We start from the raw sequence: 12,978 nt of genomic DNA, 5'->3' as shown, positions 1-12,978 counted from the left end.
TGGTACAAACGCAATGGTGATACTGTAGCATAAATCAAGGCAGCAGTACCAGCTGTCATATTCTTTACCACCATACTCCCCATAAAAGAAATGCCTTGCCCTGGCTGCCTTGTCTATCAATGTGATAACTTTCTTTTTCTCTAGTAATTTAATTCACTAGGTTGATAAATTTCCTGGTCCAAACCTTCATAGTGAGATCGGTCGGTAATCAGGTTTAGATATTCAAGTTTTGCTGGATTCATAATATGAATTGGGGAGTTTTTCCTTTTTTTCTATACCTTAAAGCAGTTTAAATAAGATCAGTTAAAAATCTGGCTGAAGCCTTTTTCAATGAGAGTGTTAAATGTATTTCCTATTTATTTTTGTGATTAGCCAATTAAAACTTCCTAATTTCCCTTTGGGTCAATATTTATTCTTCATGTTTAAAGTTCCGTAACTTAACAAGCAGAAGTCTTGATGTTAAATACCTTCTCAATTTTTCCCTCTAGCACATAGGTGCCTCTCATTTGAAGACAACTGCATTTTTCTCTTATACATTTGAATGTAACACACACATCTATAAACATGCTTTTGTGTGTGTGCACCCTCTCACAGGTACCTGATTATTCACCTTTGAATGGTGTCAGTTATTTGCTGAATAGCACAGGGAGGTACAGGAGTTACCATAGCTTTAATTTGGTCTATTATCCAAATCAGTCATCAAATCTGTTGTCTTCCCTGGAAGTATATCTCCCTCCCCTAGGTTTTCACTTTTCAAATGGTTAATGGTTTCTTTCTGTTCTATTTCCGTCATTCGCTGTATAAGATTTGGGTCTAAAATGATCAGATAGGATCATCTGCCAAATGGGTCTATAAGGATCAGATATTAGGGAAATCTGCGTCTGGCAAAAGGTCTGGCAAGGTTAATGTTAGATTTCAGTCTTATCCATTTTGTTTCAAATCTCAAAGCACGCTGGAGGTGTTCTTATAAATTGTGGTTTCCTTTCTCCATGACAGGGAGTTGTTCAGTCTTAAATCTATTTTTAAGCTATTAGATTTTTCATTCTATTGTTTTAGTGGATTTCAAGACGAGAAAAAATGTCATTGCTGTCATACCAAATTGTTATTTGTAAATTCTGATCAACTAATGTGCAAGAATATTTCTAGAAATACACTGAAATATTAGTATCTGGAAATACCATGAAATATTAACAAGCAATTTCCTTTACAAAGGATAAACTACTCAACCCACTTAAAATAGTTTTACTTTTAGTAACTTTATTCACACAATTTTCTAGGAATTGAAATATGGTTAATAAGACACACTTGTAACCTGATAGGAAATACCATCCAATGGCTGCAAAATGGTAACTACATTACCTTCTGTGAAAGGAAAACAAAGAAATGGTTTATACAAAATTAAAAAAAATACTTTATTGAAAAGAAAAATTCATTTTCCTTATATGGAACAAGAAGAGTCACAAAACGCTAACATTCAGTCTCAGTCTGTCTTGAATCTTAACTGGAAAATAACAGAGCCTACTAGAGCCACCTGAGTTAAACTGGTCTGTGCCTTTATTTCTTAGAATAGGCCTAAATCTGAATATTGCATATTTAAACAAAACCATCTGCACAGGGATGTATTAGACAATCTCTAATGACCCTTTCAAACATTAAAATTCTATAGTAAAGGGGATACAAGGGTAGTTCAGTTGTAGATTTCTTGCCTGCCATATGGGAGACTTAAGTTCGATTCCTGGCCCAAGCACTTCCCCCAAAAAACAAACAAGCAAAGAAAAAAAGAAAAACCAAAAAATTCAACAAATGGTGCTGCCATAATGGGATATTCACATGGAAAAAGAATGAAATGTGACCACCACCATACAGCATACAAAAAAAAAAAATTCTACAGTAAAAAAACTTACCATCATGCATCTACAGAGCTCAATTTTTCTCCAGCGGTTTTAAAAGACAATAACCACCAACTAAACATTTTTACACAAGTTTTCTTTTGTTTTTTTAACTTAGATGATGTGTCACACTCATTTTCCATATTGTTTAATACTGGTGCTAACTCCTATATCCTTCTGTGTGATCTTCCAGTAAACTTCTCGAAAGCCCAGAAGCATGAATGTGCCATATTTTCATCCAGTGTATGTGCGTTTTGATGGCTTCCTGACTCCTTTTTCTTATTCATCAGGACCTCTTTAGCTGCAAGTTCAGAATTTCAACAAATTTATGAGCAGTTTATGCTCATGGAAACAAGGAGTGAGCAGCTGGGGCTCAGGAAAGACTATAATCAGACTAAAATAACTATAATGAATGGATTTTGTTTCCATCATTTCTTTACATTCAAATAAGTTTTGTTTTTTCAAATCAGTTTTCTCCAAACAATAGGAAAATATGACTGTGGAAGATTTCCCACAAGGAGATAAGCTCTTTTTGTTTCCAATTTTTAAAATCCCAGTCTCTCAATAACTCACTTTGAGCCAAGTTGGCCAATCAGGGGGTAGTCAGGGAAGTAGGATCTGCTAAGAGAGTAGTAGGCCCCCTTTGAATAATATAATAAAATGAAAGGAGAATCTCCCCACAAAGAAAGAATGTTGTATTCAAAAAATAGGGGTAGAGGAAATATTACCACATCCTTTCTTTAAAGCTTATCCATCTAACTTACATTATATCCATCACTCTAACATGTTTCTGAGAAGAGTAAAATAAGTGCCTCTACAAGGCACTTAATGGAAATCACTTCAAGTTTTCCAAATAATCCTGTGAAGTGTAAAGTATATCACAATTTCAAGTTGAAAAAAAATAGACTCAGGTTGAATAAAAGTTCAACCTGAGTCTAAAATTCATAATGCCTTCATTGTACTAGTTCCTTTATTATTTCTTATATTTGTAAAGCTCAAAGTAATATAATTTCCACCATATTCTGCAAAAAGCATATGCTGATGTTAATAAAAAATAACCAATATAGACTGACACAACTGACAAAACTATTTATTATTATTATTTTTTTCTTTTTGAAGGAGAAGCATGCATTTTTACAGCACCTGTAAACAAGTCAGCGAAAAATACTATTTTGAGATTCCCCATACTTTTTTGGAATGTTAGAATGCTACAACTGCATTACATAATAGTTTCTGAAGGCAAGACAGGCTAAAACAAGGATGAAAAATTATGGCTAAAAATATTCATAGCAGCAACTTTTAAAGATGATTTTATTATATCAAGTCATTGCACTTGGTCATTTTATTGCTACAGCAAAATAAGGCCATTAAATAACACATTTCTGATTTTAACTGATTGTCTCACTCTGCTCATACAGTTCAAGTTAATGCAAGCATAAAATGTTTATCAAAAATATCTAGAGTGCACTTGTTTTTTTCTGTGATCACAGTAAGAAGCATAAAAAAGAGAATCTTGTTACACCATGCCCATTCTCTCTTGGAATATTCAGACAAATTTTGTAAAGAGGTACTAGCTTTATAATAAGACAAAAAGTTTAGTGGTCATACAAATACACAAAATACTCCTAATATTGGGATACAATTAGGAAATTAGCAATATTATGTATTTCAAAGAACAAACCGAATAATGTATTTACTTATAATTTGGCAACAAGGATTCCATGCTGCTCACCTTCAGTATGTCACATGTAGAAAAAAAAAATTAAATGATTTACCCTAAAGTAAAGGTTATTATTACATATAATTTTGTGATATTAACCTATGAACAGGAATTAATAAAAATTCCCATATTAAGAGCAAATACTGATAAATTGCTAGATTGAAAAGATAATTTTTCCCTTTCAATTTAAGTTTTGTTGGTTTTCTTTCTTTAGTGTTTGATCAAGAGCAGAAACACAGAAGCACTAAGTACTTGAATTACTCTTCTATTCTGAAAAAGGACTATAAAAGCAAGAACTTTAAAGTATTTCAGTACTTATGACCATCTTAATTTTATGAACAAACGCAAACATGCCCAAGAAAAACATTAAGAACAGTGTGAAATATGCTGGAACCTTCTCTACCCAAGTATTGGGTTAGAGCGGGACCTCTTAAAAGATTTTTCAGACAGAAAGCTGGGGGACAATTACTAGGATATACTGATGTTTTTATTTTTACCCAAGAATTGTCATTAAAAGGAAATAAAAATCTAATTTAATTACCAAGAAGGAAATCATTCATTTGATTAATAATTTACAAATATTAGAAAAGGAGGGACCAATTTTATTCAGTAGTGATACTGTTCGAAAAGAGCCTAAAGACTTTAAAGAGGTAAAATGTACATACTCAATACACAATTTTCCCCAAAGCACTGATATAAATTATGAATTAAACATTAACTGTATACTGGCATGTCTATTATTCTCTACTTCAGTTCTCTGTTATTTGAAACCACATGTCAAAATTTCAATTATACAAGATTTCAGTATTTGAAGAAAAAATATTGGTGAGATGGTTTAACACAACATAAAATGGATCTGTAGCTGGTAACAAAACATGAAAGTCATTTGCTTTCATAAGGCTTAAAATCTAAACGTGTTGCAAGTGAAAAAAATGCTACATATTTAATTTTAATATAAATTTGCATGTGTTTTCAGACATACCTATTGATAATAACATTTAACATTCAACTGTTAATAAATGACACTGAAGAAACTGGGAATTAATCTGTTTTGTAAGAATGCATTTTAAATATGGTTGACTATATTTTATTTTAAATAAGATGTAATGTTATATTTTATGATGTCTAATACTCTTTGTAAATTTAGTATCTAAAGGACAGTCCAAAATATGAGACATTTTGGGTTCATTAGGTAAAACACATTGTAAAACCTGAGTATCTACATGATAACTTTTCAAAGTATGAAACTTCACACTAAAGTTCTGAAAGCTTTGAATTTTCGTTTTCCTATTGTTATCAGTATTAAAAACCAGAGGGAAGAACATGAAGAATTAAATCACAAGATCATAAAATAAGTACTATCCGAATCTGTAAGATAAGCATAAAAATACAGCAATAAGGCTGGTGTTTGCATATTATATGTGCTATAATTTCTAGGCACAGAAAGTCAAGAGTTAAATTTATATTTTTAGAGTACTTAGATATAATTAACTTAAACTACAGCACATATTTCCCCAGATAAATTTAACAATCTGATAGGTTTTAACTAAACTCCTTTCGTGAGTCCTATAGTGCAAGCAACATGAAATATTCTAAAAGTTGAAGAAACTATTTTGATTTCACTGATATTACTATATGCACAGGTGAGTAATCTGGTTTATAGCTAGGAAACTCCTATTTCATCAACCCAAAATATAAACAGCATTGCAGATCAACAGGCACAACAGTGTAATCTTGGGTAAGAAAGTTAAAAATATATATTTATACACATACACACGCACAAAGTTTATATCCCTTGTGTATTATGGGGAAAGCAGTGACTATAATTTCTATAAAGCTACTTTGTCCCACTCAAGTAGTATATTTTACAGATTACTTGTAAAGATAACCCCATATTTATAGTATAGATCTCTTTAAAAAATAATACTACAAGTTTCAATAAAAAAACTATTATGAACTTTCTTTCCTTTTTATACAGATTCAGTAGTATTTTCAATCAAACTAAAAATAAAACAAAGTTTGCAATTCCATCACAGTAAGAAATAAGGCCTCTTTTTTTTCATATTGGCAAAACAAAATATATATATATATAAATTCACCCTCCCCCTACTTTTCTACAGACATTATAGTTTATATACTTAGTTTTCTTTATCACAAAACCATCACTGGCTATTGTTAAGTAACAAGTCAATTATAGTCCATAGCGTTGCTTCTGGATCCCTGGAACTCCAAGAACATTTAGCCCATGCCACCTCAAGAAGACAGGATGGTTTTTTTCAGTTTCTCTATTTCTGCCTACAAGAGAAAACACAAATTGAGCAATAGACAAAATAACTACTTTAGTAAAGGTTCTTTATTTTACCCCAAATCATTAAGAACTGATCATACTTTCAAGCCTCCAGGTTTTGATTTCTAGATCTAAAGTCAATTTTTTTATGGTATACTAAATATAGAAACGGTTCACCAGAAGAAAATATCACAATGCAAGCTCCTAAAATGTCAGGTGACAGCAAGAAGAAACAACTTGTAGTTCTTTGAGCCAGAACTGGCTGAGCATTTGAAAAGAACTATAGGAATATCTGAGAACTTGAGAACCCTTGAGACCAAATTAATAAATGTAAATGGAACTGTAATTAAACAAACCATTCACAAACAGAATGATTATTTTTCACTAACAGCTAAGTGATATTAGTCAACCACTTAATTTCATTTGGTCTCAGTTTCTTCATCTGTAAACAGTATGTTCTAGATTAAGTATCTTTTTTAAAGCCCAGGAATATATCTAAAATTTAGTCAATGTGTTACAGATAATCTCACCATTAGGCAGAAGGCATCCTTCACTTAACAGAAATTCACAACTTAAAAAACAACAAAGTAAATTAGTTAATATTAAATTATCACAAAACTAGAGAACTATTTAATTTTGACAGATTATAAATGACTACACTGAGGTTCAAAGAGAGTAAACAGCTTGGCCAATGTATCCATGCTAGCAAGTAGCAAAAGATCTGTATTGGCAAAGCCCACATTTTCTGCACTATCACTCCATTTATATGAGTTTTGATCATTTGTGACCTTTAACTACATGTGTCGTGAAAATTTGCCTTCTCCCATTATTGCCACTATCCCCGATATACACAAATAATACAAGTTATGGCTAACCTCAGACAAATAATCATTATTAAATGATGAGGACTTTGTCACAGACAAAAGTATCATCTCAGTATGTGCATAATTTCCTATGGGATTCTAACCCATCCAAGAAGAGTTAGCTAGTTTCAGAATATCTTTTTATATTAATTTACTAAAATAATTATTAGCTAAATGTTTTTAATGCTAAATGTTTAAATGCTTGGACTGGAACAAGTGTCATTCTTTAGCCTGGGGCAAGATGAGTTATTGGTTCTTCAGCCTGATGAGTTATTGGTGTTGTCTCTATTCCAAAGATATATTTAACCAACTGTATCAATTTTAATGACAATGCATGGAAAACAATAATAAGGAAAAAAAAGGTAGAGAGGAAGTAAGAGGTAGGAAGAATAACATTGCCTGCAAAGTTAATAATATGTTTTACTGACTACTATTTGTGACTTCAATTTAGTTATCAGGCAAATGTTTATATTTTTAGAGTTTATGACTTAGTCCCTAAATGCAAAGGCTTGAAGTTTCTGGCTTCAGTTAAAATCTGAACTCAATGTTGAAAATGTTATTTACTCATTCTAAACCCTAGTTCTTCACCTTCAAAATTGGAGCAGTTACCCCTACAGGTTATTTTGCATGTCTGATGAGTTAATGTACAAAAAGTGCTAAGCCTTTGTGAACAGTTGATTGTACACTTAGAATGATTACATGTTATGTGAATATATATAATATATATCAATAAAAAAAAAAGGCTAAGCCTAACTGATAGTTAAGAACTCAAAGTTAGTCACGAATGTAAGTTAGAATGGGAGCTGAACTTTTCTAATTCCAAATTCCATGTTCTATCTTTTCTACAATGCTGACAAAGGAGAAATGGTAAGTAATGAGGCAAGGTGAAAATAGGGAGGAGTACGAAAATAATTAACTAGAGAAAAGGAAGAGCCTGTGAAAAACAAGGAGACACAACTTTCTCTGAGATAGGCAGAAAGAAAAATACAAGGACTAACAAGTTGGCTATGAGAGAAAAAAAGTTAAGGAAGAAAAAGAATGAAACTGTCAATCCTCAACAGAGTAAGGATGATGGCATACTCATAAAGTAAATTTTCATCAATATCTGTCTTATCACATTCCTCCTTAAATGTTAAAAAACGTTAAAAAACATTAAAAAACTTTTAAGTAAGAAAGGAGAGAAAGAGTACTATAGCTAAAGGAAGGAACAGCTTTGAGCGCAAAAATCTGGAAGTACAAACTCTTATAAGGAAAAAACTGTATTTGTTTTATCAACTAATATATAATACCTGTGCCTCACATAAGTACTCAAAAAATATTTTGCTGAATGAATGAGTGAATAAATGGAATCTGACAGGGAGTCAACAAAAGATTAATTAAATGGCTACCAAGGAGTAGGGAGTATCCAACTGAAGTAGAATAGCATAATTACTAGTAAAACCAATCATTCCTTTGGTTAGGTTGGGAAAAATATGTCATTAAGTTAATGCTGACTAAAATAGCTATACTGGAAAAATTAAATTACCTCTAGTTTACTTCTCATTGCCTTCTCTTCTTCCAAATCTTTTCGGAGTTTTTCCAGTTCTTTCCTAAAAATAAAATATTTATTACTGGTAAACATTTCAATTAACCAATATATTTGGCTAATGTTAATAGGATTTCTATTGCCTAGCCTTCCACAATGTGAGGAAAGCTTTTTTTTTTTATTAGAGAAGTTGTGATTTTACAGAGCAATCATGCATAAAAGTCAGGATTTCAATATACCATCCTATTATTAATGCCCTGCATGTGATACATTTGCTACAAGTGATAGAAGCACATTTTTACAATTGTACTATTAGCTACAGTCAATGTTTTAACTTAGGGTTCATTCTGCTGTGCAGTTCAATGGATTTTAAAAAATTTTTATTCTAATATGATAACATTTCCCCTTTTAGCCACATTCAGATACATATTTCAGTGCTGTTAATTATGTTTACAATTCTGTGTTCTCAGCACCACCATCCATTAACAAAACATTTAGAAACTTTGTACATTTTAAAACTTTAACTCTTTACTCCCTATCCCCATCCCATCCCCCGGTAACCTACATTCTAGATTCTGACTTGATGAGTATGTTTATTCTAATTATTTCATATCAGTAAATATTTGTCCTTTTGTTTCAGGCTTATTTCACTGTTTTCAAGGTTCAACCATGTTGTTAAATATAACAGGATTCCATTCCTTTTTATGGCTGGTTAATATTCTAATGTGTGTATAAACCACATTTTTTAAGTTCATTTTTCATTCATTGGTTGATGGGTACTTGGTTTGCTTCCATCTTTTAGCAATTGTGAATAATGCCACTCTGAGTATCAGTGTGCAAATACATGTTCAAGTCCCTGCTTTCAACTCTTTGGAGTATTTATCTAGAAATGGGATTGCTAAATCATAGGTAATTTCTATACTTAACTTTCTGAAGAACTACCAAACGTCTTTTACAGTGGCTATACCACTTGATATTCTCATCAGCAATGAATGAATGTTCATATTTCTCCAAATCCTCTTCAAAACTTATTTTCTGTTTTTCTTAATATAATAACCATTCTAGTGAGTGTGAAATGGTATCTCATTGTGGTTTTGATCTACATTTTGGCTAATGGCTAGTGATATTGCATATCTTCTCATCCGCTTTTTGGCTATCTTCAGACCTTTTTTAGGAAAAGTGTCTATTCAAGTCTTTCACTTTTTTTAAAGGGAAATAGCTATGCTGAGAAAAGTTTCATATTCTGTAGTTTGAATGATTCATCATTAAAAATTCAGCAAAACATTGGCAAAGGAATCTAGGATAAAGACATTTTTAAATGAGTATAGTACAACTCATGATTAAATAAATAATAAATGGACTTTAGATGCAACATGGCATATTCAACTAGCAAGCATTTCCCAGGCTCGAAACTCCAGAGCCCAAGCAATTTAGTAAAATGATTGTCAACACATACACCACAGTACAAGGCAAATGATAGTCTGTATGATAATGTAACCTGGATTTCAAATTTCTCTTTTTTTTAAGTTAAATTTACATTACAATCCAAAAATCAAACCAATAAGCAAATTAAAAATTTCAACCAATAAAAATTTCCTCTTTCTTAACTCACATTTTTATTTTTCTGTGCTTCCTTCCATTCTATCATTTTAAAAAGCTTGGTCCCCTTTCATGGTTATAATTATATACTCTATATTGTTAATAATTTCAAAACATTTCATGCCACTAAAATTTTCATATTTAACATAATGGCTGCCTGGCATTCAAATATCCAGGGGTTTTGTTTGCTTGTTTCTTTGAGGGGAATGAGGAAAGGGAGAAAGTAAAATTTTATATAACACAAGTTCCTATATCAAAAAGTAGGGACATTTTCAGACTCGACATTTACTAGAAAAATCTCTTCAAGCATATAGAAATTGCTGCTTATGAACTTCACAAGTATGAGGAAGAATGTTTGAAGTTACTTACATATTTAATGTTCCAAAACTAACTTCTTCTGAGGCTTTAATTATTAGGAAACTATTTCTCTACAGTGGGGGGGAGGGGTAAATTTTCTACTGACTACACACTTTTGAAAATAATATTTAATTGAAATTTATCAAGAGCTTATTTTGGGTTTGTGATATATATATATATAAGCTAATTAACTTCATTTTTCCATAAATTTAGCTCTAAATTAAATAGCGATTCCTTTTCAATTATTCTATTATTCTGAGCTTATTATATGTTAAATTTATATCTAAATCAGGGACTATTTCTAGAATATTTATCCTGTTCTATTTAACTACATAATAGTGTACTTTTTACTTACTATTGCATTTTGATTTGATGATTTAGTTTCACTCAAATTTTTAGTTTTTAAAAATACATTTACAAATATACATTTTTTTACATAATGTTCTGTTTTCTTTTCATAAGAATGTAACCAAACTGTATATCTCGTCCTGAAACTTTTCTACTGAGTTACAGATTGCTGATGCACTTCTCTGTCAATCTCCCTCACAACTTGCCATGTTAATCTCCCTTATTTTTTAATGGCTTGTTCTATGCATTTTAGATTTTTTTCTTTATTAAAGAAATTGTGTTTACAGAATAATGATGCTTAAAATACAGGATCCCCATATAGCACCCTATTAACACTTTGCATTGGCTTGAAATTATGTTAAAATTGATGATAGTGGGCTGTGCAATGGTGGCTCAGTGGCAGAATTCACGCCTGCCATGCTGGAAACTCGGGTTCGATTCCCGGTGCCTGCCCATGCCAAAAAAAAAAAAAAAACAAAAACGATTATAGCATATTTTCATAGTTGTACTACTAACTATAGTGGATGGTTTAACTGATAAAACTTATTTCCCATTTTTCTAAGAGTAGCCATTCTAATGGGTGTAAAATGGTTCCCTGATGGCTAATGATGCTGAGTATCTGCATTTTAGATTTTAATATGGGATACATAAAAAAGATCAATTATGTATTTTTGTAAGCTATAAAGAAATAATAAAACAAATCCTAAGAATTGCAAGTTAGCTTAAGAAATAAATATTATTTTAAAGTGATATTTTAAGTAAAATATTACCCCATGACCCTCCTCAATCCCTCTTCCCTCCTATGAAACCACTATTCCAAATTTTGTATTCTTTTACTTTTCGACTTTATATAAATGGAATGATACTGTATGTATTCTTCTAATTTGCTTTCTCCTTATTTTTAAACATTTTTTAGATTAATTCATGTTGATACATGTAACTTGCAGTTCAATTATTTTTACTGCTATAGAGTATTTATCTGTGTAAATATTCCAGCATATATTTATCCGTTTTCCTGCTGATGCTCTTTTTTTTTTGCTCTAAAAATAATTGTCATCAATTGCATTTTTCCAAAGTAACTCAAAACTTTGAAAACATGCTTTGGAAAGACTTCTAAAATATCTGAGGGGGGTGTCTGTGTGTGGTATGTTTAAGTACATACAAAAACAGTAAGATTTTATTCACTTTAAAGCTAATTTAAAAGCACATTCAGGAAATTTGTATAAGCAATTATTAGTTCATTAAAAATAGCATACTTGGAATCAGAATGCAAAACACAAAATCAATTAATCAGGAGAGTTCTTTTAACAAGCACATGGGGAGATGAATCAAGTCACAGACAGCTGTAGAATTTGTGGGTAAACTTGCCAAACTCAAAACAGCCAAGCTGAAGGATTTCAGAGACCTCCTATGTACCAAATTATAAACTCTATATTATAATACATATTTTTAAAGTAGTCATTCAAGATATATTTTTGATTTCCATCTAAGAGAAGTTTGTAAAAATGGTATGCAAACTACAAATGTTTCATATTGTTAATATCAATAATGTTTTTAAGAAAGATCCCATTATAAAGAGAACTGGGGAAAATGGCAAGATCAGGCTCAGAGGGAGCATATATGGTCTCTGGCAGTAGCCATGTACGAACTGTGATGACAGCTTTACTTTTCTGTACCTTTATTTCTTTATTTATAAGAGGGGCTGGCTGTGATATAGCAGGTGATCTTTAAATTTTATTTTAGCTCTAAAAAGTCCCTACCTTTCAATTACAAATAGATGTCCACATACTACATCAAAAATTTCAGAGTTAAGAGGAAGGCCTTAGTGATCACCTTCCCAACCAATCCCAACCCTAGCAGAAACAGTGATCAGGGTCCTCTGAGAAGTAAGTTAAACATAAATATGGATACACACCAGGTTCCAATTACAACACGGTTTTTCTTCATATGTTCAAAAAATAACCCATGTCTGATCAGAAGATTTCTAGCATAAAATTCTAAGTATATATCTACCTTTTTATAATCAGGCTACTATAGCAAAATTTCCATTTCTAGTGATTTGACAAAAGGAGAAAAGAAGTGAAAATTTCTTTTGAAAACATACTTACTCATACAAAGACTTGGCAGAGGAGACTTTTACTTGAAAGGATTTATATATGTGTCAAGTAGTACTCAATTAAAGAAGAAAATTATGACCACTTACCCATGCTCCTTTTTCAATGCTTCTACAATGCACAGCAATTCAATAATCTGTGCTTTAAGTTCATCCAGGGGATTTTTTTTCCCATCATCTGTTTCTCCTTTAGCTTTGCTCTCTAATGGAGTTAGGAAAACAGCCATGTTTGGTTTAGAAGCAGCAGTGGAAGGTGTTGAAAGGTACACAGATGGCT

General features: G+C 31.6%; 1 protein-coding gene across 4 annotated transcripts in view; it reads right to left on the bottom strand.

The window, feature by feature from the left end:
• Nucleotides 1-2,963: 2,963 nt before the first annotated feature.
• The window catches only part of CD2AP (CD2 associated protein), a 189,852-nt gene continuing 179,837 nt past the window's right edge, over nt 2,964-12,978 (bottom strand). For all 4 annotated transcript variants that reach the window (XM_077162006.1, XM_077162007.1, XM_077162008.1 and 1 more), the window contains 3 exons: nt 12,792-12,976; nt 8,285-8,348; nt 2,964-5,904 (listed from right to left, as the gene is read on the bottom strand). In XM_077162006.1, coding sequence (XP_077018121.1) covers nt 5,863-5,904; nt 8,285-8,348; nt 12,792-12,976 — 291 coding nt within the window. In that variant the 3' untranslated portion in view covers nt 2,964-5,862. The remainder of the gene's footprint in view (nt 5,905-8,284; nt 8,349-12,791; nt 12,977-12,978) is intronic.

The sequence above is a fragment of the Tamandua tetradactyla genome, chromosome 5 (genome assembly GCF_023851605.1).
Source record: "Tamandua tetradactyla isolate mTamTet1 chromosome 5, mTamTet1.pri, whole genome shotgun sequence".
In the NCBI taxonomy this organism is placed as follows: Eukaryota; Metazoa; Chordata; class Mammalia; order Pilosa; family Myrmecophagidae; genus Tamandua; species Tamandua tetradactyla.
Note: the sequence above shows the minus strand (reverse complement) of the source record. Positions and strands in the feature narration are given on the sequence as shown.